Genomic DNA, 26,560 nt, shown 5'->3' on the forward strand with positions numbered 1-26,560 from the left:
TATCTATCTATATCTATCTATCTAACTATTTTTTTAGAGATGGGGTCTTGCCATGTTGCTTAGGCCTTTTCTCAAACTCCTGAGCTCAAGTGATCCACTCACCTCGGCCTCCCAAAATGCTGGGATTACAGGCGTGAGCTGCCATTTGCCATTTCCGGCCCACATAGTAATTTAATACATCCACTCATAGAGAGCAAAACTTGAACCTGTAACACTTCATTAATTAGAATTCAGCATGTTATTCTGGGAGGCTTCCCTCCAAATCATTCTGGCAAGATTAGCAGAAGTCCAGCCCAGCCTCATCTCCATATTTGTAACTGTGGGGTTTGGTCAGGATTCTTTGTCTGCAAGTAACAGAAAGTGGCCCTGTCTACCTTAAGGAAGAAGGGAATTATTTCAAGGCTGTGAGGAGAACTCACAAGATTAAAAGGAAGGCTGGACAGACAGAAGCCATTCAACTACCAAGGGAACTTGATAATAGCGAGACTTATTAATGAGTTTTCCCAGACACCACTCCTGAAATGAATGAATAGACAATTTTTTTTTTTTGAGATGGAGTCTCACTCTGTCACCAGGCCAGAGTGCAGTGGCACCATCTCAGCTCACTGCAACCTCCGCCTCCTGGGTTCAAGCAATTCTCCTGCCTCAGCCTCCTGAGTAGCTGGGACTACAGGTGCACACCACCACGCTAGGCTAATTTTTTTTTTCTTTTGTATTTTAGTAGAGACAGGGTTTCACCATGTTGCCAAAGCTGGTCTGGAACTCCTGAGCTCAGGCAATCCACCCGCCTCAGCCTCCCAAAGTGCTAGGATTACTGGCCTGAGACACCACGCCTTGCCGACAATCGTTTTTTTCTATCTTTGCATCACTCAAGAGTCAAAGCTCCTGCCGAGCATGGCGGCACGTGCCTGTAGTCCCAGTTACTTAGGAGGCTGAGGTGGGAGGATCACCTGAGCCCAGGGAGGTTGAGGCTGCAGTGAGCTGTGATTGCACCACTGCACTCCTGCCTGGGTGACAGAGTGAGACTCTGTCTCAAAAAAAAAGATTCAAAGCCCCGACATCCCAATAGAAAAATGGCCAAGGGATATGGCAGACCACAGAAGTGGAAATCCAGTGGAGGAATCATGTTGGAGTAGGTTGTGAGAGAGACGAGAAGAGGGTGACACATAGGCTATCAGGCTTGAGTGCTCTCTAGGGCAGAAGCCAGGTCCCATTGCCCTCTCTAGGGCTCCCCATCAGATGCTTTGTGTCAATTAGCTCCTTTAATTATCACAACAGGCCAGGCGCGGTGGCTCACGCCTATAATCCCAGCACTTTGGGAGGCTGAGGCAGGCAAATCACCTGAGGTCAGGAGTTTGAGACCAGCCTGGCCAACATAGTGAAACCCCCTCTCTACTTAAAAAAATACAAAAATTAGCCGGGCGTGGTGGCAGGTACCTGTAAGTCCCAGCTACTCAGGTGGCTGAGGCAGGAGAATCACTTGAACCCAGGAGGCGGAGGTTGCAGTGAGCCGAGATCATGCCACTGCACTCCAACCTGGGCAACAAAGCGAGACTCCATCTCAAAATAATAATAATAATAATAATAATAATCATCATCATCATCATCATCACAACAACTCTGTAAGATGAGTGTGAATGTCTCCCATTTGTCCAGTGAAGAAACTGAAGCTCAGACGGGGGATAGCTGGCCTTAGGTTGTCTAGCTGGGAGATGAGAGAGCTGAGGCTGACCACATAGTGGTCATTTCCCCTATATATGCTGCCTTGGCTGCTGTGTATGGCTGTACAGTTTATGCATTGCACAAGCACGCCCAGTCCAGAGGATGAGTAGGGTCTGGACTGAAATCTAACCTATGATGATCCACTCAACAAGCTGGCTGCCTCTTTGTAAATCTGTATCTATCTCTGGAGGAAGAGGCTCATTTCTCTAATTTGTTCTCCCATGTAAAAATTCTTCAACCTCACCTCAACCTCTGATTCTTTGGTCCCACCACCTTTTGTTTGTTTGTTTGTTTGAGACAGAGTCTTGCCCTGTCTCCCAGGCTGGAGTGCAATGGCGCCATCTCAGCTCACTGCAACCTCTGCCTCCCAGGTTCAAGCGATTCTCTTGCCTCAGCCTCCAGAGTAGCTGGGACTACAGGCATGCACCACCACACCTGGCTATTTTTTATTTTTATTTTTATTTTTGTATTTTTAGTAGAGATGGGGTTTTGCCATGTTGGCCAGGATGGTCTCGATCTCTTGACCTCGTGATCTGCCTGCCTCAGCCTCCCAAAGTGCTGTGATTACAGGCGTGAGCCACCGTGCCCGGCAGGTCCCACCACCTTTTAACTAACTGCCCCTCAGTCCCCTCATGTCCTCACTTCTCTCCTTACCCAGTATGGTAGGCAGAATTATCTGATGACCCCCATAGTATCTCTACCCCATTATTATGCCCTGTATAATCCCCCTTCCCTTGAAGGGGGTGGTCATTGTGACTTGCTTCTAACCGATAGAATATGGCCAGGATGATAGGATTTCACTCCTCTGATTTGCCCTGCCCCTACCTCTCTCTCTGTCTCTCTCTAGATATAGCTATGGCTCCATCTTGCTAGCATGCAAAGAACTCAAACTGATGGCCTTGAAGAAGCAAGAAGCTGCTATGCTATTGTGTACTACCTATGGAGATGGCCACATGGCAGGCAGCCCCTAGGGTCTGAGGGCCTTAGTTTTACAACCACAAAGAATTAAATTCTGCCAACAACCATGTAAGTTTGAAAGAGGACCCAAACCTCATATGACGCTGTAGTCCTGGACAACATCCTGATTGCAGCCTGTGTGACCCTGAACAGAGAATCTAGTTAAGCTGTGCCTGGATTTCTAACCCATGGAAACTGGGAGACAATATGTGTTTTTTTACAGCTGTTAAATTTGTAGTAATTGGTTATGTGGCAATACAAAACTAATACACTCAGCTTAGATTTCATTATTCATCATTATAATCACTCCCTTGCAAACATCCTTACTATTCTAGCCCTTGTGGCCAACAGATGCTAAAGTGACCTCCAGTAATCCCCACCACCTGGTGTTTATGTCCTATGTAATCTTATCTTCTGGAGTGTCAGCAGAACCTGTGACTTGTTTCTAGCCTTCTAGACTATGGCAGGCCAGGTGCAGTGGCTCATACCTGTAATCCCAGCACTTTGGGAGGCTGAGGTGGGAGGATCTTTTGAGCCCAGGAGTTTAACACCAGCCTGGAAAACATAGCAAGACTCTGTTTCTACAAAATAAATAAATAAATAAATAACGATAGAATATGGCAAAGGTGATGGGATGTCACTTTGCTGAGACTCCATCTTGGTATACTGGAGTTACAGAGACTCTTTTCTGTCAGCTTTGAAAAAATAAGCTGCCAAGTTATCACAGGGCCACGTGGCAAGGAACTCATTACTTGCAGTTGAGAGCCAACTCTGGATGAAAGCTAGCAAGAAAATGAGGACCTCGGTCCTATAGCTTCAAGATTAATTCTTCCTTGATATGATATAGGAGATATTAAAGAAACAAAAGATGAATTCTTCCAACAGCCTGAGGGAGCTTGGAAGCAGATATTTTCCCTAGTTAAGCCTCTGATGAGACTGCAGCCCCAGTTGACACCCACGATGCAGCCTAGTTAGACCCTGAAAAAGAGGACCCAGATAATTTGTTCCCAGACTCTTGACACACAGAAACTGTGAGATAATACATGTGTGTTGTTTTATGTCTCTAACTTTGTGGTAACTTGTTACACAGCATAGAAAACAAACAGCCCGTCTCTCTCATCTTTATACTCATCTGGCCAAACACAACCCAGGTTACTCTCTACCTCTGTAAGAGAGCAGCTGAATGCTGTTAGAGAAAACAAAACAAAAAAACCCCACACAAGCCAATGATTTCACTCTAAAGTATTGATTGCAGACCTCAAATAGGCATTAGTAGCTGGGACTCATAGCAATCCTGCTGTGATCACCTCTCCACTCTCAGAGATAATTATTATTTTTTTTTGAGGCAGGGTCTTGCTCTCTTGCCCAGGCTGGAGTGCAGTGGTGCAATCTCGGTTCACTGCAACCTCTGCCTCCTGGGTTGAAGTGATTCTCCTGCTTCAGCCTCCTGAGTAGCTGGGACTACCAGTGTGCACCACCATGCCCGGCTAATTTTTGTATTTTCAGTTTAGATGGTGTTTCACCATGTTGATCATGGCTGGTCTCAAGTTCCTGACCTAAGGTGATCTGCCCGCCTTGGCCTCCCAAAGTGCTGGGATTACAGGCATGAGCCACTGCACCCGGCCAGAAATAACTATTTCATACCTCCTCCTCTCCTCCCAAACCTTGCTCATCCCAGCCTCTGTCCTTACTTTCAGTTGATGGCCTCACAACACCCTTCATTAAGAAGGTAGAGCTGGGCCGGACGCGGTGGCTCACTCCTGTAATCCCAGCACTTTGGGAGGCCAAGGCAGGCGGATCATGAGGTCAGGAGTTTGAGACCAGTCTGGCCAACAAGGTGAAACCCCATCTCTACTAAAAATACAAAAAATTAGCCAGGTGTGGTGGTATGCGCCTGTAATCCCAGCTATTCAGGAGGCTGAGGCAGGGGAATCACTTGAACCCAGGAGATGGAGGTTGCAGTGAGCTGAGATCACACCATTGCACTCCAGCCAGGGCGACAGTCCAAGACTTTGTCTCAAAAAAAAAAAAAAAAAAAAAGAAGGTAGACACAACATTCAAATGGGAATTTCCTTATCTCACCATGAAATCTACAATCTTCTCTGCACCCAACCTCCTCTTCTTCTGACTTCTCACACGGAGGAACTGTCCCTCCTCGTATCAAAGACCAGTCCTTCTATTTTGGCATTTGGCCCCTCTCATGTACTCAAAAGCTTTGCTCCTTGGGTGACTCTCATGTCTCCTGCATCACCAGTTTCTCCTCTTTGAGCCCATTCTCATCATCACATGCACATGCTCTATTATATACCATCTTTTTTTTTTTTTTGGAGACTGAGTTTCGCTCTTGTTGCCCAGGCTGGAGTGCAGTGGTGTGGTCTTGGCTCACTGCAACCTCCACCTCCTGGATTCAAGCGATTCTTCTGCCTCAGCCTCCCAAGTAGCTGGGATTATAGGCACCTGGCACCACGCCCGGCTAATTTTTGTATTTTTAGTAGAGATGGGGTTTCACCATGTTGGCCAGGCTTGTCTCGAACTTCTGACCTCAGGTGATCCACCCGCCTTGGCCTCCCAAAGTGCTGGGATTACAGGCGTGACCCACCGCACCTGGCCGATATACCATCTTTAAGAGCCCCCTTGAATACCATGAGCTCTTCCTACTACTGCCTATTTCTCTGTTCCTCTCATGCAAACCTTCTCCAGATGTAAGTTACATATTACTCTCTCCACTTCATCTCCCACTCTTCAACCAACTGCAGTCTAGCTTCATACCACTCCATAGAACCCACTCTTGTCAAAGTCACCAAAGACTTCATGTCAAATCCAACAGACAGGTCTGTTTTTTTTTTTTCTCATCCTACTTATCTTTTCAGTAGCATCTGGCAATCAACAATCCCTCCTAGAAACACGTCTGTTTCTTCTCAGTCTCTTTTGCTGACCTCTAAATATTGAAGTTCTCTGAGCTTGTAGAACCAACTGCCTCCTTGTCATCGCCACTGGATTATCTCACAAGCACCTCAAATTGAACATGTCTAAAACAGAAATCTTGATATTCTTCCCCAAGTCTTTCCCTCCTCTCACCTTCTCCCATCTGTATAACCAGTAGTTATTGAACTAGAAAGCTGAGAATCATCCCTTCTCTCACCTCCTTTACACTCAATTTATTATGGAGTGCTATTGGTTCTACCTCTAAAATTTATCCTGAATTTGTCCACATCTCTCCGTCTCCACTATCTCTAATCTACACCAAACCACCATTGTCTCTTGTTTGAATTTTTTTTTTTTTTGAGATGGAGTCTCACTCTGTCACCCAGGCTGGAGTGCAGTGGTGCAATCTCGGCTCAGTGCAACCTCTGCCTCCCAGGTTCAAGCGATTCTCCTGCCTCAGGCTCCTGAGTAGCTGGGACTACAGGTGCGCACCACTACTCCTGGCTAATTTTTTTGTATTTTTAGTAGAGATGGGGTTTCACCATTTTGGCCAGGATGGTCTCAAACTCCTGACCTCAGGTGATCCGCCCACCTCGGCCTCCCAAAGTGCTGGGATTACAGGCGTGAGCCACCATGCCCAGCCTTTTTTTTTTTTTTTTTGAGATGCAGTTTTGCTCTTATTTCCCAGGCTGTAGTGCAGTGGCGTGATCTCGGCTCACTGCAACTTCCGCCTCCCGGGTTCAAGTGATTCTCCTGCCTCAGCCTCCCAAGTAGCTGGGATTACAGGTGCCCGCCACCACGCCTGGCTAATGTTTTGTATTTTTAGTAGAGACGGGGTTTCATCATGTTGGCCAGGCTGGTCTCGAACTCCTGACCTCAGGTGATCCGCCTGCCTCAGCCTCTCAAAGTGCTGTGATTACGGGCATGAGCCACCGTGCCTGGCTTGTTTGAACTATTATAGTAGCTTCCCAATGGTCTCTCTGCTTCCACTTCCGCCCTTCTATAATTCCTTCTCCGTATAATAGCCAAAGTGATCTTTCAAAAATGTAAGTCAGATGTCTTCATTCCCTGGCATAGAAGATTTTCCACTATATTTAAAATAAAATTCAAACTTCTTGCCATGACTAACAGGGCCCCTGCCTATGGCATTCACCTTATCTCCTGTAGCTCTTTCCCTCTCATACTAAGCACTGTCACCCTGGCCTTTGTGTTTGCACTTTCCTTTTCTTTGAACCTTCTTTCTCTGGCTCTACATCTGAGCATACCTTAAATGTTTTTGTTTGTTTGTTTGTTTTGAGATGGACTCTAGTTCTGTCGCCCAGGCTGGAGTGCAGTGGCTTGATCTTGGCTCACTGCAACCTCTGCCTCCCAGGTTCAAGTGATTCTCCCGCCTCAGCCTCCCGAGTAGCTGAGATTACAGGCACAGGCCACCATGCCTGGCTAATTTTTGTATTTTTAGTAGGGACGTGGTTTCACCATGTTGGCCAGGCTGGTCTCGAACTCCTGACCTCAGGTGATCCGCCTGCCTCAGCCTCCCAAAGTGCTGGGATTACAGGTGTGAGCCACTGCGCCCGGCCTACCTTAAATGTTATATCCTCAGAAGTGCCTTCCCTGACCACCCTCCCTCCCCTGTCATCCTCACTCAAATGTAAGTCCTATGGAAGCAGAGCCTTTGTCTGTCTTATTGGCTCCCCATTGCTTAGCACATAGTCAGCATTCAATCAATATTTAAAGAATGAGTGAATAAATGAGGCAGTTTCTCTGAGGATCTGAGTACAATGTATCTAGGTGTAAAGATGGAGTCTGGTGGTGTAAAAGGTAAAATGCAGTGAACAATTGAGATTATTTTATTCAGGCTATTGCAATAGGGAGACCATACACTATTGAGAAACATCTCAAAGAAAAGGAAGGGGACTGGAATTTTATGGAGGCAAGTAGATAAGGGTTGACAATCTAGGAGTCTTTTGGGGCAATTAGGAAGGATAAAGACAGGTCTTGTCTGAGTCATTGGGGAAAGGTGAAGGTGAGTCTTATCTCGGCCTATGTGGGAGTAGGGAGGTCCTTTGTGGTGAGCCCTTTCTGGAGAGCAAAAGGGTGGGGGATTTTTCTTATTTTTATTTTTTTATTTTATTTTTATTTTTTGAGACAGAGTCTCACTCTGTCACCCAGGCTGAAGTGCAGTGGCGTGATCTTGGCTCACTGCAGCCTCTGCCTCTCTGGTTCAAGTGATTCTCCTGTCTCAGCCTCCCGAGTAGGTGGGACCGCAGGTGCGTGCCACCAGGCCCAGCTATTTTTTTCTATTTTTAGTAGAGATGAGGTTTCTCCATGTTGGCCAGGCTGGTCTCGAACTCCTGACCTCAAGTGATCGCCTGCCTTGGCCTCCCAAAGTGCTGGGATTATAGGCGTCAGCCACCATGCCTGGCCTATTTTTTATTTTTATTAATCATTTATCTTTGTTTTGTTTTGTTTTGTTTTCAGATACAGACCTATAGAAGGGTTGGGGAATTTTTTTTTTTTTTTTTTTGAGACGGAGTCTCCCTCTGTTGCCCAGGCTGGAGTGCAGTGGTGCCATCTTGGCTAACTGCAAGCTCTGCCTCCCAGGTTCACGCCATTCTCCCGCCTCAGCCTCCCCAGCAGCTGGGACTACAGGCGCACGCCGCCACACCCGGCTAATTTTTTTATTTTTGGTAGAGGCGGGGTTTCACCGTGTTAGCCAGGATGGTCTCGATCTCCTAACCTTGTGATCTGCCCGCCTCGGCCTCCCAAAGTGCTGGGATTACAGGCATGAGCCACCGCACCTGGCCAGGTTGGGGAATTTTTTGACCATGGCTGATTTCCAGGAATACAGGGTTCAGATAAGTTTCAACATTGTCAGTGGTTATTTCAGTTTCCCGAGAGGCTTCTTCTAGAGATTTCAATCTGGGATATCAGTTTGGGGGCTTATCTAGGCACTCTAGAGGCCTATTCTTGGGTTCAATCTGAGCAACCTGAGTGGACCACTTAGGGCTGTTATTGCAGGTCAGTCAGTCTGAGGTCCTAGCCTGAAGGACTCAATTTGTGACTTCAGTTTGGCAGATCAGTTTCAGAGAACTCTACCTGGGAATTTTAGTCTGTAGAACTCAGTTTGGAGGCTCTGACTGCGAGGGGTACTCTATCTGCTAGGCACAGTCAAGTGGCTCATTCTGGATATGACAGGTTGGTGCTCCATCCAAGGTTCATTCTAAGGTTGGTAGTATGACTTTCTTCTGCAGAGCTCAGAGTATTGCTTTAGTATGGGGATCTGAAACTTAATTCTGCAAACTGAGTCTCTTGTACTCAGCTTGGGGAGCTTCTTCAGGGGCCTCTGGGGAAATCATTTTAGGGGTTTGGTCTAGAAACTGTTTGGGCCACCTGCTTTATGGTAATCTGTCCAGAGGTTCAGGCACTGGTATACCTGAGATCAATCTCATTGTATTAGTCAGTCAGGAGCTCTGTCTGGATCACTCACTGTTGGGTGCTCAGCATGGGCATTCAGACTTTTTGTTTGTTTGTTTGTTTTGGTTTGTTTTGTTTTGAGATGGAGTCTTACTCTGTCGCCCAGGCTGGAGTGCAGTGGAATGATCTTGGCTCACTGCAACCCCCGCCTCCCAGGTTCAAGTGATTCTCCTGCCTCAGCCTCTCAAGTAGCTGGGATTATAGGCGCACACTACCACGCCTGGCTAATTTTTTGTATTTTTAGTAGAGACGGGGTTTCACCATGCTGGCCAGGCTGGTCTTGAACTCCTGACCTCAAATGATCCGCACGCCTCGGCCTCCCAAAGTGCTGGGATTACAGGCGTGAGCCACTGCACCCAGTGGCATTCACTCTCCTGAGAGAAGTCCGGGAGTTCCGAGTGAGTTCTGAGTGAGCTCAGGCATTGGCTCACTCAAGAGGGCTCAGCTGGCATCAGATGTGATTGCATGTAACAAAGAGACACCAAATAATGATGGCTTAAACAAGATAGAAACCTCTATTTTTCTTTTTTTGACACAGAGTTTCACTCCGTTTTGATCATTGCTCACTGCAGCCTAGACCTCCCGGGCTCAAGCAATCCTCCCACCTCAGCCTCCAGAGTAGCTGGGACTACAAGCATGTGCCATGCCGGTAAATTAGTCACATCTGCTTATTTTTTTAATTTTTGTTTTTTGGTAGAGACAGGGTCTACCTGTTGCCCAGGCTGGTCTCAAACTCCTGGGCTCAAGTGATCCTCCCACCTTGGCCTCCCAAAGTGCTGGGATTACAGGTGTGAGCCATCGAATCTGGCTCAAACCTTTTATTTCTCTTATGTAAAAGCAGTCCTGACCGGGCACGGTGGCTCACACCTGTAATCCCAGCACTTTGGGAGGCCAAGGCAGGGTGCATCACAAGGTCAAGAGATCGAGACCATCCTGGCCAATATGGTGAAACCCTGTCTCTACTAAAAATACAAAAATTAGCCGGGTGAGGTGGCACGTGCCTGTAATCTCAGCTACTTAGTAGGCTGAGGCAGGAGAATCGCTCGAATCCGGGAGGTGGAGGTTGCAGTGAGCCCGGATTATGCCACTGCACTCCAGCCTGGCAACAGAGTGAGACTCCGTCTCAAAAAAAAAAAAAAAAAAAAAAGCAGTCCTAAGAAACTGCTCCTTTCTTCCATTAAATTTTTTTTTTCAGATAGGGTCTCACTCTGTTGCCCAGGCTGGAGTGCAGTGGCAAGATCACGACTCACTTGCCTCGAACTCCCTGACTCAAGCACTCCTCCCACCTCAGCCTCCCAAGTGTAGCTGGGACTATAGGAGTGCACACCATACCCAGCTAATTTTTTGATTTTCTATAGACAGGGTCCCACCATGTTGCCCAGGCTGGTTTTGAACTCTTGGGCTCAAGCAATTATCCAGGATTCTTTGAGCCAAATTTGCCAAAGTATCCCTGCTGCACTCAGTTATTGGTAGTTTTTGGCACTCAGCTGATGGCAAGCAATGTCTGCGCAAATACAAGGGTGGATTTCAGAACAGCAGCTGGGGCCCTTGATTAAATTCATCCCCTGTAGCTTACGGTCTGTGAGATGAAGTCTCATGGCTACCATAGGTGCATACTGGTGGTTCTCTCTGGGGATTCCCTCTAGGGCTCATTTTGGGCTTTTTTTTTTTTTTTTTTTTTGAGATGGAGTCTCGCTCTGTCACCCAGGCTGGAGTGCAGTGGCACAATCTCGGCTCACTGCAACCTCTGCCTCCCAGGTTCAAGTGATTCTCCTGCCTCAGCCTCCCGGGTAGCTGGGACTACAGGCAAGTGCCACCACGTTCAGCTAATTTTTTCACTTTTTTTTTTTTTTTAAGACAGAGTCTCGCTGTGTCGCCCAGGCTGGAGTGCAGTGGCGCGACCTCAACTCACTGCAACCTCTGACTCCCGGGTTCAAGCAATTCTCCTGCCTCAGCCTCCCAAGTAGCTGGGACTACAGGTGCCCACCACCATGCCTGGCTAAGTTTTGTATTTTTAGTAGAGACGGGGTTTCACCATGTTGGCCAGGCTGGTCTCGAACTCCTGACCTCAAGTGATCTGCCCGCCTCAGCCTCGCAAAGTGCTCCGATTACAGGCGTGAGCCACCGTGCCCGGCCTTGGGCATGTTATTTCCAGGTTCAGATATTAGGTTTTCAGTCTGAGGGAAGCTGTTTCAGAACATGGGCTCAGTCTACACTTTCAGCAGGGGGGATGAGTTTGTGGCTTTAGTATGTGATGGGTCCTTCTGGGAACTCACCCTGGGCCCACTTGCAGGATATCAGTCCCAGTCCCCATACTCCTTCAAGGAGTTAAGTTTGGGGACTCAGTCCCATGGCTCTACCTAGAGGCTCATTATGGGCACTATGGGGACATGACTTTAAGGTTAAGGGTTTACATGTTGATGGTTCACTCTTTTTTTTTTGAGACAGGGATCTGGCTCTGTCACCCATGCTGGAGTGCACTGCTGCCATCTCTGCTCATTGCAACCCCCGCCTCCTGGGCCCAAGCTGATCCTCCAACCTCAGCCTCCAGGGTAGCTTGGAGACCGCAGGCATGTCCCACCAAGTCCTGCTAATTTTTGTATTTTTTTCAGAGACAGGGTTTTGCCATGTTGCCCAGGCTGGTCTCAAACTCCCGGACTCAAGGAATCTGCCCAGATGGTTCACTCTTGAGACACTAATTCTAGTGTTTCAGTTGGGAGAGGATTTGATATGGGAGCCTGATATTTTCTCTGACATATGACTAAGCCTCTCACTGAGTGAGTGCCAGTTTCAGAGCTCAGTCTGCTCAGGTATTGGAAGCCCAGTCTGGAGATTTTAGCCTGAGGTCAAGCCTAGGAGATACGGATATGATGGCCTCACCCAGGGATGTCTGTCTGGTGGGCTCTGTCTTGGGATGCCAGGCTTGGTCCTAATCTGAAATTTTCTTTTCTTTCTTTCTTTTTTTTTTTTTTGAGACAAAGTCTCACTCTGTTGCCCAAGCTGGAGTGCAGTGGTGTGATCTCGGCTTACTGCAACCTCCACCTCCCGGGTTCAAGCGATTCTCCTGCCTCAGCCTCCCGAGTAGCTGGAACTACAGGCACGTGCCACCACGCCCGGCTAATTTTTGTATTTTTAGTAGAGACAGGGTTTCACTATGTTGGCCAGGCTGGTCTTGAACTCCTGACCCTGTGATTTACCCACTTTGGCCTCCCAAAGTGTTGGGATTACAGGCGTGAGCCACCGTGCCCGGCTGAAATTTTCTACCTGGAAGCATCCTCTGCACATTCAATGTGGTGGTTCAACCTGCATTTTAATCTTGGAGCTCAGTCTAGGGTGTCATACTGGGAGTTGAGTTTGGGATACATGGACTTATAAAGCATCATGCATAGAATTTTGGGGTGTCTGTGTCTTTCTTCCCTCCCGCCCTCCCTTCCTTCCTTTTTTTTTTTTTAATTTTTATGGATTCTCACTCTGTTGCCCAGGCTGGAGTGCAGTGGTGCCATGTCGGTTCACTGCAACCTCTGCCTCCGGTTCAAGAAATTCCCTTGCTTCAGCCTCCTGAGTAGAGTAGCTGGGACTACAGGTGTGCACCATCATGCCCAGCTAATTTATGTATTTTTAGTAGAGACGGGGTTTCAGCATGTTAGTCAGGCTGGTCTCGCACTCCTGACCTCAGGTGATTGCCCGCCTTGGCCTCCCAAAGTGCTGGGATTACAGGCGTGAGCCACCGCACCTGGCCTGATTGCAATTTTAAAATTGGCAAACAAATACACAATTTGGAATGGTGTTTCTGTAATATTTTGATAACTGTATTTTAACATACTTGACTTCCTTTGTAAACCTGTATTTTATTGTATGCATTTAAAAACATTATTCTGGGCTAGGCTCATGCCTGTATTCCCAGCACTTTCGGAGGCTGAGGGAAGATTACTTGAGCCCGGGAGTTTGAGACCAGCCTGAGCAACACAGTGAGAACCTGGTCTCTGCAAAATAAGTTTTTTTGTTTTTTTTGAGATGGAATCTGGCTCTGTCGCCCAGGCTGGAGTGCAGTGGCACGATCTCGGCTCACTGAAACCTCCACCTCCTGAGTTCAAGCGATTATCCTGCCTCAGAAATTTTAAAATAAAATAAAAACATTGTGTGAAGAGCTATATTGACTTTACCAGATTGCCGATGGGGGTTCAAGTCACAAAAAAGGTGAAGACGTTTGGTACTTAGGATACTCGGCCTTGGACTTCAGTCTCAAAGCTAAGGGTTCATTCAGAGGCCTTGGTTTGTTACATCCCAGAGAGGGACTCCATGTGTGGGGATATCTAGCAGGCCTATTCTCTCTGTGTATGTTCGAGGCCTCAGATTGTGGGAACTTCAACTGAGGTTTTCAATATCTTCATTTGGGCCTCTCTGAACTCAATCTACATTGCTGACTCTACAAAAAATGAGTCTCTGGAGCTACGGAGGAGGCTATGCCCCTGAGGTTCTCTCTCAGTCTGGAACTGCTCTTATTATCATCACACACCATGTTGCTTCCTGCCTCTGTGTATTTGCACACATTTTCCCCCTGCACAGAAGGCTCTTTCCTCCTTTCAGTAACACCTTCCACCCCTATACACACACACTCCCCCATCACCCAGCAAAATTCTACTCAAACTTTAAGAATCAGCTCACGTGTCATCTCCTCCGAGAGGCCTGCCACAGCCCCCAAGGCTGGGTCAGGGACCCTCTGCTGAACTCCCATGAGTCCCTGTGCTCCTTTCTCCCTGGGCATTGCACAGAGATAGATTTATCATAGAACAAATCAATCTTAAGCCTCAGGGCCCCACACTTGCACAGGCCACTTCCAGGTCTCTGGTTATTGAGCCTGGTCTATTTGAAGAATGTTTAAGATTTGTCGCTGTGCCAAGAGAAGTTAAAATAACCTGAAATCTTACAGCTCACATGTAAAAGAAACTAGAAATTTTCCCAAGTTTGACAAAAATCTTAAAATGTACATTACTAATAATGAGTTGTGAAATTGAAACTTTTCTAAAATACTAATAATAAAAAATTTTACTCAACTGAATTTAAATCAATTGAATTCTTTGTGTTCTCTCTAGAAAATATAAAATACTTGTCATATGAAGAGTTCTATAAACTCTTTGATATCAAAAAATGTAGAAAAATTAGTAGAGAGCTGAGTCATGTAATTAATAAGAATATTTTATTTTGGCCGGGCGTGGTGGCTCATGCCTGTAATCCCAGCACTTTGGGATGCTGAGGCAGGCGGCTCACCTGAGGTCAGGAGTTTGAGACCAGCCTGGCCAACATGGTGAAACCTTGCATCTACAAAACAAAAACAAAACAACAAAGTAATATTTTATTTTTCTGGGTTAGAAGATGTTTGTGACATTTGTCAGTTTTTAAAAATTTGTAATTTGTAAATTAGATTTCTAATTTTAAGGAAATACTTTCATCAATAAATCAACAAATAAGTAAAGTGTACAATTCAATGGCTTTTAGTATAGTTTCTTCTGATTTGCTCCTTGGCTTTCTCCTTAGCTTTCTCACTGTGTGTTCACATAGTTGTCCCTGTGTGTACACCTCTCTGGTGTCCCTCTTTGCCTGTGTCCTCATCTCCTCTTATTATTATATTTTGTTGTTTTTTGTTTTTGAGACAGGGCTTGTTCTGTCACTCATGCTGGAGTGCAGTGGTACAATCATGGCTCACGGCAGCCTCAACCTCCTGGACTCAAGTGATCCTCCCTCCTCAGTCTCCTGAGTAGCTGGGACTACAGCCATCACACCCAGCTAATTAAAAAAAATTTTTTTTTGTAGAGATGGGGGTCTTGCTTTGTTGCCCAGGATGGTCTCGAACTCCTGGCCTCAAGCGATCTGAGCCATTGCACCGAGTTCTAATCTCCCCTTCTTTATAAGGACATCAGTCATAATGGATTAGGGCCCACCCATACAACCTCATTTTATCTTAATTACCTTTTTAAAGGCTCTATCTCCCAATACAGTCACATTCTGAGGTACTGGGGGTTAGGGTTTCTACATATGAATTTGGGGGGTGGTGGATACAATTTAGCTCATAACAGCAACCATTACCTCGTCTAATTTTTAGAACATTTTCGACACTCCCAAAAGTAGCCCTGAAGCCATTTAGAAGTCACACTCTATTCTTTCCCCATCCAAGCCCTGGGCAACCATTCATCTATTTTCTGTCTCTATAGATTTACCTATTCTGTATATTTCATATAAATGGTATCATACAATATGTGGTCTTTTTTGACTGGTCGGTAATTATACGTCCTCTTTCGTTCCTGATTTCAGTAATTTGAGTCTTCTTTCTTTTATTTCTTCCTCAGTCTAGCTAAGGGTTTGTAAATTTTGTTGATCTTTTCAAATAACTGACTTGGCCAGTTGCATTTGCTCACACCTGTAATCCCAGCATTTTGAGAGGCGAGGCAGGTGGATCGCTTGAAACCAGGAGTTCAAGACCAGCCTGGGCAACAAAGTGAGACACCCCCTCCCAACACACACACACACACACACACACACACACACACACACACACACACACACGCTAGCCAGGCATGGTGGCCTATTCCTGTAGTCCCAGCTAATCAGGAGGCAGAGGCAGGAGGATCCTTTGAGCCCAGGAGTTTGAGGCTGCAGTGAGCAATGTTTGTGCCACTGCATTCCAGCCTGGGCAACAAAAAAAGACTTCATCTCTGAAAAAAAAATAACCGCTCAGGTCCGGTGGCTCACGCCTGTAATCCAAACACTTGGGAAGGCTGAGGTGGGCAGCTCACTTGAGGTCAGGAGTTCGAGACCAGCCTGGCCAACATGGTGAAACCCTGTCTCTACTAAAAATACAAAAATTAACGGGGCATGGTGGCATATGCCTGTAATCCCAGCTACTCTGGAGGCTGAGGCAGGAGACTCCTTTGAACCTGGGAGGCAGAGGTTGTAGTGAGCTGAGATTGCACCACTGCACTTCAGCCTGGGTGACAGCACCAGACTCAATCTCAAAACAAACAAACAAACAAACAAAAAACAACAACTGACTTTTGGCTTCACTGTTTTTTCTTTTCTCTATTGTTTTTCAATTCTCTATTTCATTTATTTCTGTTCTAATATTTATTATTTCCTTTCTTATGCTTGCCTTGGGATTACTTTGCTCTTCTTTTTCTGGTTTTGTGAAGTGGAAGTGTAGGTTATTAATTTGATATCATTCTTTCATTTTTTATTTTTTTGAGACAGGGTCTTGCTCTGTCCCCCATGCTGGAGTGCAGTGGCACAATCACGGCTCACTGCAGCCTTGAGCTCCCAGGCTCAAGCAATCCTCCCACCTCAGCCTCCTGAGTGGCTGGTACTACACGCATATGCCACTATGCTCATCTAATTTTTTTGTTCGTTTGTTTGTTTGAGACAGAGTCTCACTGTGTCGCCCAGGCTGGAGTGCAGTGGAGTGATCTCAGCTCACTGCAACCTCCGCCTACCGGGTTCAAGCGATTCTCGTGCTTCAGCCTCCCAAGTAGCTGGGATTACAGGTGTGTGTCACCATGCCTGGCTAACTTTTGCATTTTTAGTAGAGACAGGGTTTGTTCATATTGACCATGCTGGTCTCAAACTCCTGACCTCAGGTGATCTGCCCACCCAAAGTGCGGGAATTATAGGTGTGAGCCACCATGCCTGGCCTAGTTTTCAAATTTATTTATTTATTTATTTAGTTTGAGACAGAGTCTCGCTCTGTTTCCCAGGCTGGAGTGCAATGGCACCATCTCGGCTCACTGTAACCTCCGCCTCCCGGGTTCAAGCCATTCTCCTGCCTCAGCCTCCCAAGTAGCTGGGATTACAGGTGCTTGCCACCACGCCTGGCAAATTTTTGTATTTTTAGTAGAGACGGGGTTTCACCATCTTGGCCAGGCTGGTCTCGAACTCCTGACCTCAAGTGATCTGCCTGCCTTGGCCTCCCAAAGTGCTGTGATTACAAGCGTGAGCCACCACACCTGGCCTAATTTTTAAAATTGTTTTTAGAGATGGGGTCTCACTATGTTGCCCAGGCTGGTCTCGAACTCCTGAGCTCAAGCCATCCTCCCACATCAACCTCCCAAAGTGCTATGATTACAGGCATGAGCCACCATGTCCGGCTCTTCTTTTTAGATATGCATGTTTACAGCTAAAGATTTCCCTCTAAGTGTTGCTTTAGCTGCATCTCATGGATTTTTTTTATGTTTTTGTTTTCATTCATTTAAAAGTGTTTTCTAATTTGCTTTGTGATTTTTTTCTTTGACCCATTTATTGCTTAGGAGTGTGTTAATTTCCATATATTTGTGAATTTTGTAAGTTTCTTTTTACTGATTTTTAACTTCTTTCCATTGTGGTCAGACAACATACTTAGTATGTTCAATCCTGTTAAATCTATGGAGGCCTACTGTATGGCCTAGTGTATGATCTGTTCTGGAGAATGTTCTTGTGTACTTCAGAAAAACATGTACAGTTATCCCTGGGTATCCGTGGGAGACTGGTTCCACGACCTCCGGAGGATACCAAAATTCATAGATGCTCAAGTCCCTGATATAAAATGGCATAGTATTTGCGTATAACCTATGAATATCCTACTGTATACTTTAAATCATTTCCAGATGTGACTCACGCCTATAATCCCAGCAATTTGGGAGGCCGAGGCAAGTGGATTAAACCCAGGAGTTCGAGACCAGCCTGGGCAACATGGCGAAACCCTGTCTCTACTAAAAACACAAAAATTAGCTGGGAGTGGTGGTGGGCACCTGTAATCTCAGGTACTCGGGAGGCTGAGGCACGAGAATTGCTTGAAACCAGGAGACGGAGGTTGCAGTCAGCCGAGATGGCGCCACTGCACTCCAGCCTGGGCCACAGAGTGACACTCGGTCTCAAAAAAATAGATAAATAATTTCCAGGTTACTTATAGTGCCTAATAAAGTGTAAATGCTATGTATATAGCTGTTATACTGTACTGTTTAGGAGAATAATGTCAAGAAAAAAAGTATGCACATGTTCAGTGCAGATGCAATTTTTTCCTGAATATTTTCCATCTGAGGTTAGTTGAATTCACGGACGTGGACTGCCCCCCATAGGGAGAGCTGACTGTATTTTACTGTTGTTGGTTGCAGTATTCTATACAGATGTTAGGATGCTTTTTTTAAATGCAGATTTTTAAGGCTATACTCACTGAGTCCTCTGCCCCAGGGCCTGGAATCTGTATCTGTAATAAATTCCCCACATATTTCCTCCGCAGTACCCACGGATCCGGAAACCATGGCCCCACACGTCCTTTAGGTCTGGTGTCCTTTGATTTAAGTGAGTAACTCTGGTGGTGTCATCGATCGCTCTGATAGATTTTTCTTTTGCTCTAGTCTTGCTGCCAGGTCTGCGGAAAAGAGAATCCTGTGTTCTCAGGCTCGGCTTGCGTCTCGTTCTGCCTGGGCCGAGCTACAGAGGGATTGGGCCGCCGGGACGTCACGTGGACTGGGGCCGGATAATGGCGGGCGCTGCAGAAGATGCGCGAGCTCTTTTCCGGGCTGGGGTCTGCGCGGCCCTGGAGGCCTGGCCGGCCTTGCAGGTCAGTGGGGCCAGGGCCAGGGCAAGGTCAAGGTTAGGGCCCGGGGCAGAACAGGAGTTGGTTGGGCTAGGTGCCTGAGGCTTGGCTAGGCGGCATAAGAGGAGTTGACTGGGCGGCGTAAGCGGCCTCCAGGCTACTCCAGGTCTGCTTCCAAGCTGACTTGGTGGGCTTGGACCTGTGTTTACAGATCGCTGTGGAGAATGGCTTCGGGGGTGTGCACAGCCAGGAGAAGGCCAAGTGGCTGGGGGGTGCAGTGGAGGATTACTTCATGCGCAATGGTGAGTGAATGTGAGGCGCCGCGACCCGCCTGTGTGGGTTGTGGAGAGGAGGAGCCCCATCCCGCAGAGCCTGCATTTCCTCTCGAGCAGTTGTGGATTGGTACCTAAAGGTGAGGTGGAATGAATTCAGCTTTTAGAATCAGAATCCTGGATTCCAGTGCTTTACGGGCTGTACCACTGACTCGTGGGATTACTCTGGACAAGGCAGTTTACCTCCCTGAGACTCAGTTTCCTAGTTTCTAAAATGCGTATGAAAGTATCCACCAGAGCGCTGTACAGTAGAAATATTATGCTAGTCACATGTAATTTAAAATTTTTTAGTAGCCACTTTAATAAAGCAAAAAGCAGATGAAATCAATGTTAGTAAACTCGGTGTGTATGAAATATTTCAACATGTAGTCAGTATAAAACATTGAGATATTTTACATTTTTTAGTATTAAGTTTTCAAAATCTGGTATTTTACAGTTTTAGCACATTTCGATTTGGCCTAGCCATATTTCAAGTGCTCAGTAACCACCTGTGGCTGTTTGGACAGCAAAGATCTACACTGTAGGCTCGTCTTGAGGGATATACAAGAACAAGAGGCCCAGTAGAGGGCCTGTTGCATAGTATGGTTTTTAAAAAAATCTTCATTCAATTTCTAGCTTTGGAGATGACATTAGGCAGAGTCATCTCTCTCAAGAAAGTATACTATCCATTGAGGATCCACACACGTAAATAGTTACAACATTGATAGATTTTCTGATAAAGAGGAGCTCAGGGTGCATGGGGTAACAGGATGGGGAGACAGCTTCTTAGTGGAGGTGGTGAATTGGGCTGGGTCTTAATGAGAAGGAGTTAGCTAGGTGGGGGAAGCAGAGAGAGCAACACTCAAGTTCTGTGGCATGAGGGTATAATGTGTTATATTTGGAAAGTAGCAGGGAGCTCAGTATTGGAGTATGGGTGTGTGTGCGTGGGGGGTGGAGGAGTGGTAGAGAATGAAGCTGGGGTGTGGGAAGCCCCCCTGAAAAGCATAAGACATGGAAGCCCTTATGTGCCTTTGATTTTATCATTTAGGCCAGTGTTTGCCAAAATTCATGCTAACTAGTCCTGTTAGATGTTCAGTGAAGAAGCTTCTCCAGTTACCTCATGTAAGAAAAACTCTTGTTCTGCTCCCACTGAAAAGTCTTAACACTCATGAACATATTAAAGGCTTGGGTAAGAATAAGAACCACTAAAAAACCTGTTTGCTTTTGTTTCTCATTAGCTTTCTATGGATAGTGTCCCTTAAGACCCAGCAGAACAGATATTTCTCAAAGGCAAACTGTGAAACACTGCAGTGGCTGGTAAAAATTCGTGGGCAGGTTCTAGGGTGAGAAATAGGATGGGATTTGCTGGCTAGAAAGTTCAGGAAATAATCAGTATGAAGCATAACCTGGAGAGGGAAAGACTGATGAGAACGCTGTTTTTGTCTAGAAACTGATGAGGCCTGAAGTAGGACAGTGGCAACAGGCATGGAAAAGAAGGGGTGGAATAGGGCCTTGGAGATTGGTTGGCTGTAGACAGGGAGGGAAAAAGAGGCAAGTTCCTGGTTTGAGTTGATGGGTGGATTAGGTGTCTTTTCTCGGAGTAGAGGAACCCTGGAGGATGCGAAGCAGGTTTAAAGAGTAAGGTGATGAGTCTGGCTTTAGATATGGAATATCTGCGGCATCTGTGAAACATCCAGGCACAGAGTAGTCTCAGTTGGAGATAAATTCGGGGGATATTAAGTTTGAGTGGTAGGGAAAGCCAAGAGTGTGGATGAGCTCTCCCAGAGAAAGCACATAGAGGGGAGAGGGCTAGGAGCTTTGTGGAAGACTTTCTTGAGTTACTGTCTAATTCAGAAAAAGTAGAGCATAGGCCCATAGGTAACTGAAGCCCAGAGAGGAAGGTGGCTCAGTCAGAGTCACACAGTAGGATGTCAGTGTCAAGGCTATGATGATTTCATCATTGGAATTACTATGTCCATTTCTTCTTAACTATCCCATTGGTCTGTGGCTTCTTTTATCAGTGGAACCACAGTTGTGAAGGTTCTCTTCACTTCAAAAACTTCAGCTTTTGCATGATAGAAATTAACATGGATTATGGATCTTCACTGTGCTAGGCATTGTGTTGGATGGTTCCTCATAACAGACCTTTGAGGAGGCCACCATTAGCCCCACTTTACAGATGAGAAAACTGAGGCTCAGAAAGAAGTAGCTTGCTCAAGGTCTCATAGAGGGGAGGCTAGTTAGAATAGGCCAGATGAAAGAGGGTGAGTGTAGGGCTGGGAGTTGTGGAAAGAGGCCTTGGTAGGATGGAAGAGATTGGAAATGAGGTATTAATATTTAGTGGTTCTTTAAAAAATTATGTTAAAACCTGGAATGCAGAACACTTTAGCAGATAAAAGGCAGGATGGAAGAGATTGGAAATGAGGTATTTTTAGTGGTTCTTAAAAAATTGTTAAAACCTGGAATGCAGAACACTTTAGCAGATAAAAGGCTCACTGTGCCTTTACCCATCCAGTTGCAGATCCACCAAGTAGATATTGAAGAGCAGTGGGCAGGGGTGATGAAGTTGGGTGGTCTTTGACCCAAGGGCCCTGTCCTTTTCTACTTAGCTGACTTGGAGCTAGATGAGGTGGAAGACTTCCTTGGAGAGCTGTTGACCAACGAGTTTGATACAGTTGTGGAAGACGGGAGTCTGCCCCAGGTGAGCTTATCACGGGCACAACTGCAGTCTCCCTACCTGTAGTCTTTCTTCTCCCCAGCTGTCTGTTTTGGGCCAAGACTCTTGACTATGACTCTGTTGCCTAGAGGAAAAAGTGTAGCCTTTCCAAACCCTGGCTTTTCTTTCTTTCTATACATCATTCCCATCCAGGCCTGTTCCTCAGCCCCATCCCAAGGGCAGGTCAGGCCAGTCCAGGTCCATTTTCACCCCCGCTCTGGTTACCATTGCTCCCCAATAAGATTACCTTCCCTTTTACATCTTATTTCTTTCAAAGCCCAGTTCTAGAGGATTCCCTGCTAGTTAGGCTCTCTTTTGATGCTTTAGGCCTTCATTTGAGCCCTTCATATGTGGTTGCTTCATTGGTTAATTCCTTGGGGAGGAAAGAGCTCTGTTCTCTTCTGGAAAAATCCAACCTACTCCCCACTGTTGCTTCAAACACGTGCTGTTTGTATAGTAGATATCTGGAAAATCCAAACTGGTTGAATATTTTCTTGGTAGGTGAGCCAGCAACTGCAGACCATGTTCCACCACTTCCAGAGGGGTGATGGGGCTGCTCTGAGGGAGATGGCCTCCTGCATCACTCAAAGAAAATGCAAGGTCACAGCCACTGCACTTAAGACAGCTAGAGAGACTGATGAGGATGAAGATGATGTTGACAGTGTGGAAGAGATGGAGGTGAAGTGGGTGCCCCCTGGGTTGGGGGATACAGATGTTTTCAATTTTCTGGGAGAGCAGCTAGATTCACAGGGAAGTGATAAGGGGATGGTGGTGGTTGGTGGTAGTAGTATTATCCAGAGAGGGCAGGGAACTTTCCTAAAGTTACACAGCCAATCCTGGAAGAGCTGGAGCAGAGCCTGGGTCTCCAGTGGTCAGTGTATTCAGCTCTCTTTTAAATCTCCCCTCCAGGTCACAGCTACGAATGATGGGGCTGCTACAGATGGGGTCTGCCCCCAGCCTGAACCCTCTGATCCAGACGCTCAGACTATTAAGGAAGAGGATATAGTGGAAGATGGCTGGACCATTGTCCGGAGAAAAAAATGAGTGGGGATGATTGGAAATGGCTTTGGGCCCTTATTTGCTGTTCTGAGAGTTGTCTGTAGGGGTTTTTTTTTTGAGGATTGCAGACCTGTGGACTGGTTACCCCATCTCCACCCTCTCCCCTGTTCCTCTGTCTGGCTCCCTCCAGGGCAAGGAAAACCTAGGGTCCTTGGTCTTGGGGGTGGGGGGACCTTTTCCAGCATATTCCCCTGGGCCTTTAGTTAACATCCGAGTGACGAAGCCGGGTTCTCCAGTACAGTGTCTTTTGGGTGCCGTCATTGTGAGGAAGGGGATGAGTGAGTGTGGGTGTGGCTGGAGGAGGAGCTAGATGCCGGTGGACAGTGGGCAGGTGGATTTGGGGAGGAGAGGATCAGCAGCGGCAGCAGTACTCAGTGATAGGAGGCTGGCTGGGTCAGGAATGGTGAGATGGACATGCGAGTGGAAGAGAGAATAGTTGAAAATGTGAATGAAAGTAGCTCTGGAGCCTCTCCCTTACCCCACCCCACACACACGCAACAGCTCTGTACCCCTGCCCAGAACTTGGAACCTCCCAGGAATGCTGCCTTCCTTCAGCCCAGCCTCCAGTCCTGGGTTCCCTCAGGAATTCGAAGACCTTGGCTAGGTGGTGAGCTTGGAAGAGCTGGGCTTTGTTTTCTGTCTCCTCTAACCTCTTTCCTTACTCCTTATCCCATCCCATTTGAGTTCAGGGGTGAGGCTTAAGATCTTAATAAATAATACCTTACTGCTTAATCTGTGGCTTGACCTGTGAGTAGTAGCCTTAGAATCAGCCTTCTGGGAGCTCAGCTTCAGAGTTTACAAGGGAGCAGTTTCTGGGCCCACCCTAGCAGCCTGGTACTTTGGACAACCAAACAGATGAACGAACGGAGCACAGCAGTGCTATGAAAGTTACTGTAAGCCTGAAATAAACTGTATTTTTCTTAAAAACAAAAAACAAAAAAAACCACAAAAAACTGAGTATCCATTGTCCTCCCCCCCCCGTTTCCCTGTCCTGCCCGCTGGCCCTGCCATGGGTCTGGACGATAAAATACTGGGTAGCCTTGGGGCCGGGTAGAAGCTGTAAGCTATGGGAGAGGCAGGAGAGGTCTAGTTGCCACCCCACGTGGAGTTGTACGTGTGAAGACACTGGCTGAGGAGGCAGGGGTGGGTCGGGGCCCCAGGGTCAGTGGCAGAGCTGGCACTTGAATCCAGGTCTCCTACCTCTGGTGCTTTGTGGGGAACTGGGTGGAGGCAGGATCTGTGGTAGGGTATTGAGGGATGAGGGAGAAAAACGACCTAATTCAGGTAGGACTAGCAACGGCTCCCACCCTCCCTGGGGACAGGGATTAATAAAAATTGACATCACTGTAGGAATATATTTTTTAAAAGCCCACGTTTTGTGAAAAGATGAATTAAAAAACCCAAGACCCAGCATTCGGGATTGAAAGTGCCCGTGATGGGAGTTCAAGTATTGACTGAGCTGGGAGGGAAGGGGCTAGAGCCCCCAATCAGACATGGGCAACTAGAGTGTGGGGTGGGGGCTCCCAGTTTGTCCCAAACCCTCTAGGTCTTGTCTCGGGTCTGGGGGGATTCGGGGGGTTCAGCAGTGGCTCCTAAAGCAGCCACCGGTGCCTCCTCCATCTCCCTGTCCTCAGACAGTGTGGGCCCCGGGCAGAACGTGTCCCCTCGGCCCGCCCGGCCAAGCACAGCCATCCAGCGTCGCTGTAGTTCCTCTGTCTCAGGGCTGAAGTACCAGCTGAGGTGGCTCTGGGTGATCTTGAAGACATGCCTTCTGTCAGGCCGCTCCCCTGCCTCGGGCGGTCCCACCTCGAAGCCAATGAGGGGCAGGCTGCGCTGGGCTTTCACATCCTGGCGGGAGGAGGGACAGAGCTGGGGCCACCTTGGGGCTAGACCTTTCCCCCGCCCCAGCTTCTAACTGGTTTTGCATATGCTCTGTCTTCCGTCCCCTACTCAGGAACTCCCCTACTCAGGAACCTTCCGTGGCTCCAGTGTTATCAACAGGAACATGTCAGAACTGGGGCTAAAATGCAGGCTGGTTTAAATACCTGTCTGCCCCTGCCCCCGCCTCTTCTCACAAAACTGCTGGGCTAGTCTCTTTAGCATACCAAATAATGTTTTCAGGCCTTTGTCTATGCTATTGCCCCTATCTGCATACTTTTTTTTTTTTTTTTTTTTGAGACAGAGTCTTGCCCTGTTGCCCAGGCTGGAGTGCAGTGGCATGAACTTGGCTCACTGCAACCTCTACCTCCCAGGTTCAAGCAATTCTCCTGCCTCAGCTTCCTGAGTAGCTGGGACTACAGGCACACGTCACCACGCCAGGCTAATTTTTGTATTTTTAGTAGAGACGGGGTTTCACCATGTTGGCCAGGCTGGTCTTGAACTCCTGATCTCAGGTGAGCCACCTGCCTCGGCCTCTCAGAGTGCTGGGATTACAGGCGTGAGCCACTGCGCTCGGTCCCATCTGCATACTCTTACCCACTCCAAATTGGACCTAGCAGTTCCCCATCTCTACTCCTTCCAGGAAGCCAGGCCCACAACTCATCCTGGTTTTCCCTACATACCACAACCACTCCTTGTCTCTAGCCAGTCTTTGTCTCTCAAGGGTTGGGGTTCTGATTTCCTCTTAGAAATAGGCTCACCTTATCTTCCAAGGCTCACCTTATCTTCCAAGGCCAAGGAGAGGTCAAGGACTGGATCTGGCTTTGCCAGGTGGCTGAAAGGACCCGAAGGAGTAGGATGCATACCTGAGGGGCTCCGTAGATATACAGCACCAAGGGTTCATTTTCAGGGACCACGAACCATGCCTTGTGCCATCCTTTGCCACCCTTCTCCATGTAGTGCAGGAAGCTGCAGATGACGCTGTTCTCTGCAGCCACTGAGGCCTGTTTCTGTGGCCAGAGACACCGGGCATCAATGTTGACAGAAGGCCTAGCCTGGCTCCTCCTGGCTTTAATACCTCCTCAGTGTAGGGACTGCTATTCCTATCTCAGATGAAGACGCTCAAGCTCAGGTGGCAGGAGTGATTTGTCCAGTGCCACCCAGTGAATCAGCTAGAGCTGAGATTCAAAGCTAGGTTCGTCTGCCTCATTTGGGCAACGGCTGCTGCCTCTACAGGCCAGTGGAAGGAGTGTGCTGATCTCAGGCATTCTTTCTTCAGTCAGAGCATTCATTCCTCAAGCCATTCACACATTTAGGCCTCATGCTTTTTTCTGTCTTTCATCACATCCATTTCCTACACTCATTGAGAGGTAGTCTAGCATTGTGGTTTTAAGGGGGTATGTGGGTGGTTAATGAAGTCTGGCTTAGAATCCCAGCTCTAGATGAAAATGTATTGACTTGGAGAGCAAAGAGGGCTGATGTGAGAATTAAATGAATTAATATATGCAAAGTGCTTAGAATAGTTCCTGGCACAGAGTAAGTACTCTTTTAAGTGTTAAATAAATACCTAGATTTGTTTTTAAAAAAATCTCCAAAATGTGTGTTTGTGCATATATGCCTAGAAAGATAGGATAAGCCCTCACAATGGTAACTTTTGGGTAGAAGGGATACGGTATTTTATTATTTTTTGTTTATATTGTTCTACTTATCCTACTTTGTAATAACAAAAGGCAATTTTAAAAATTTTTTTTTTTTTGAGACGGAGTTTTGCTGTTTTTGCCCAGGCTGGAGTACAATGGCGCGATCTTGGCTCACCGCAACCTCTGCTTCCCAGGTTCAAGCGATTTGCCTGCCTCAGCCCTCCCAAGTAGCTGGGATTGCAGGCATGCGCCACCATGCCTGGCTAATTTTGTGTTTTTAGTAGAGATGGGGTTTCTCCACATTGGTCAGGCTGGTCCT

The 26,560-nt window shown here is 47.1% G+C and overlaps 2 protein-coding genes across 4 annotated transcripts in view; one reads left to right on the top strand and one right to left on the bottom strand.

Annotated features, from left to right (window-relative positions):
- The first annotated feature begins 18,504 nt into the window (after window positions 1-18,504).
- On the top strand, window positions 18,505-23,455 carry TSR2 (TSR2 ribosome maturation factor). Of its 2 annotated transcripts, XM_003807158.6 has the most exons (5): window positions 18,505-18,661; window positions 18,849-18,939; window positions 21,558-21,649; window positions 22,166-22,342; window positions 22,574-23,455. In XM_003807158.6, exons 1-5 carry the CDS (start codon window positions 18,581-18,583, stop codon window positions 22,706-22,708), a joined length of 576 nt encoding a protein of 191 aa, XP_003807206.1. In that variant the 5' UTR covers window positions 18,505-18,580; the 3' UTR covers window positions 22,709-23,455. The 2 variants fall into 2 exon arrangements, with proteins under 2 accessions (XP_003807206.1, XP_034806307.1); XM_034950416.3 differs by lacking the exon at window positions 18,849-18,939 and having other exon boundaries at window positions 18,553-18,661.
- Window positions 23,456-23,611: 156 nt separating this feature from the next.
- Window positions 23,612-26,560, bottom strand: part of FGD1 (FYVE, RhoGEF and PH domain containing 1) — a 49,887-nt gene continuing 46,938 nt past the window's right edge. For both annotated transcript variants that reach the window (XM_034950415.3, XM_003807155.5), the window contains exons 17-18: window positions 25,468-25,611; window positions 23,612-24,571 (exon numbers count right to left, since the gene is read on the bottom strand). In XM_034950415.3, coding sequence (XP_034806306.1) covers window positions 24,266-24,571; window positions 25,468-25,611 — 450 coding nt within the window. In that variant the 3' untranslated portion in view covers window positions 23,612-24,265. The remainder of the gene's footprint in view (window positions 24,572-25,467; window positions 25,612-26,560) is intronic.

Source organism: Pan paniscus, chromosome X (genome assembly GCF_029289425.2).
Source record: "Pan paniscus chromosome X, NHGRI_mPanPan1-v2.0_pri, whole genome shotgun sequence".
NCBI classification, from domain to species: domain Eukaryota; kingdom Metazoa; phylum Chordata; class Mammalia; order Primates; family Hominidae; genus Pan; species Pan paniscus.

What these genes read in the sequence shown, in the direction of transcription:
- TSR2 (XM_003807158.6), top strand. Translation starts at nt 18,581, where the DNA reads ATGGCGGGCGCTGCAGAAGATGCGCGAGCTCTTTTCCGGGCTGGGGTC. An exon ending in AGGCCTGGCCGGCCTTGCAG is followed by an intron (nt 18,662 to 18,848) that starts GTCAGTGGGGCC and finishes CTGTGTTTACAG; the next exon opens with ATCGCTGTGGAGAATGGCTT. An exon ending in AAGACGGGAGTCTGCCCCAG is followed by an intron (nt 21,650 to 22,165) that starts GTGAGCTTATCA and finishes TTTTCTTGGTAG; the next exon opens with GTGAGCCAGCAACTGCAGAC.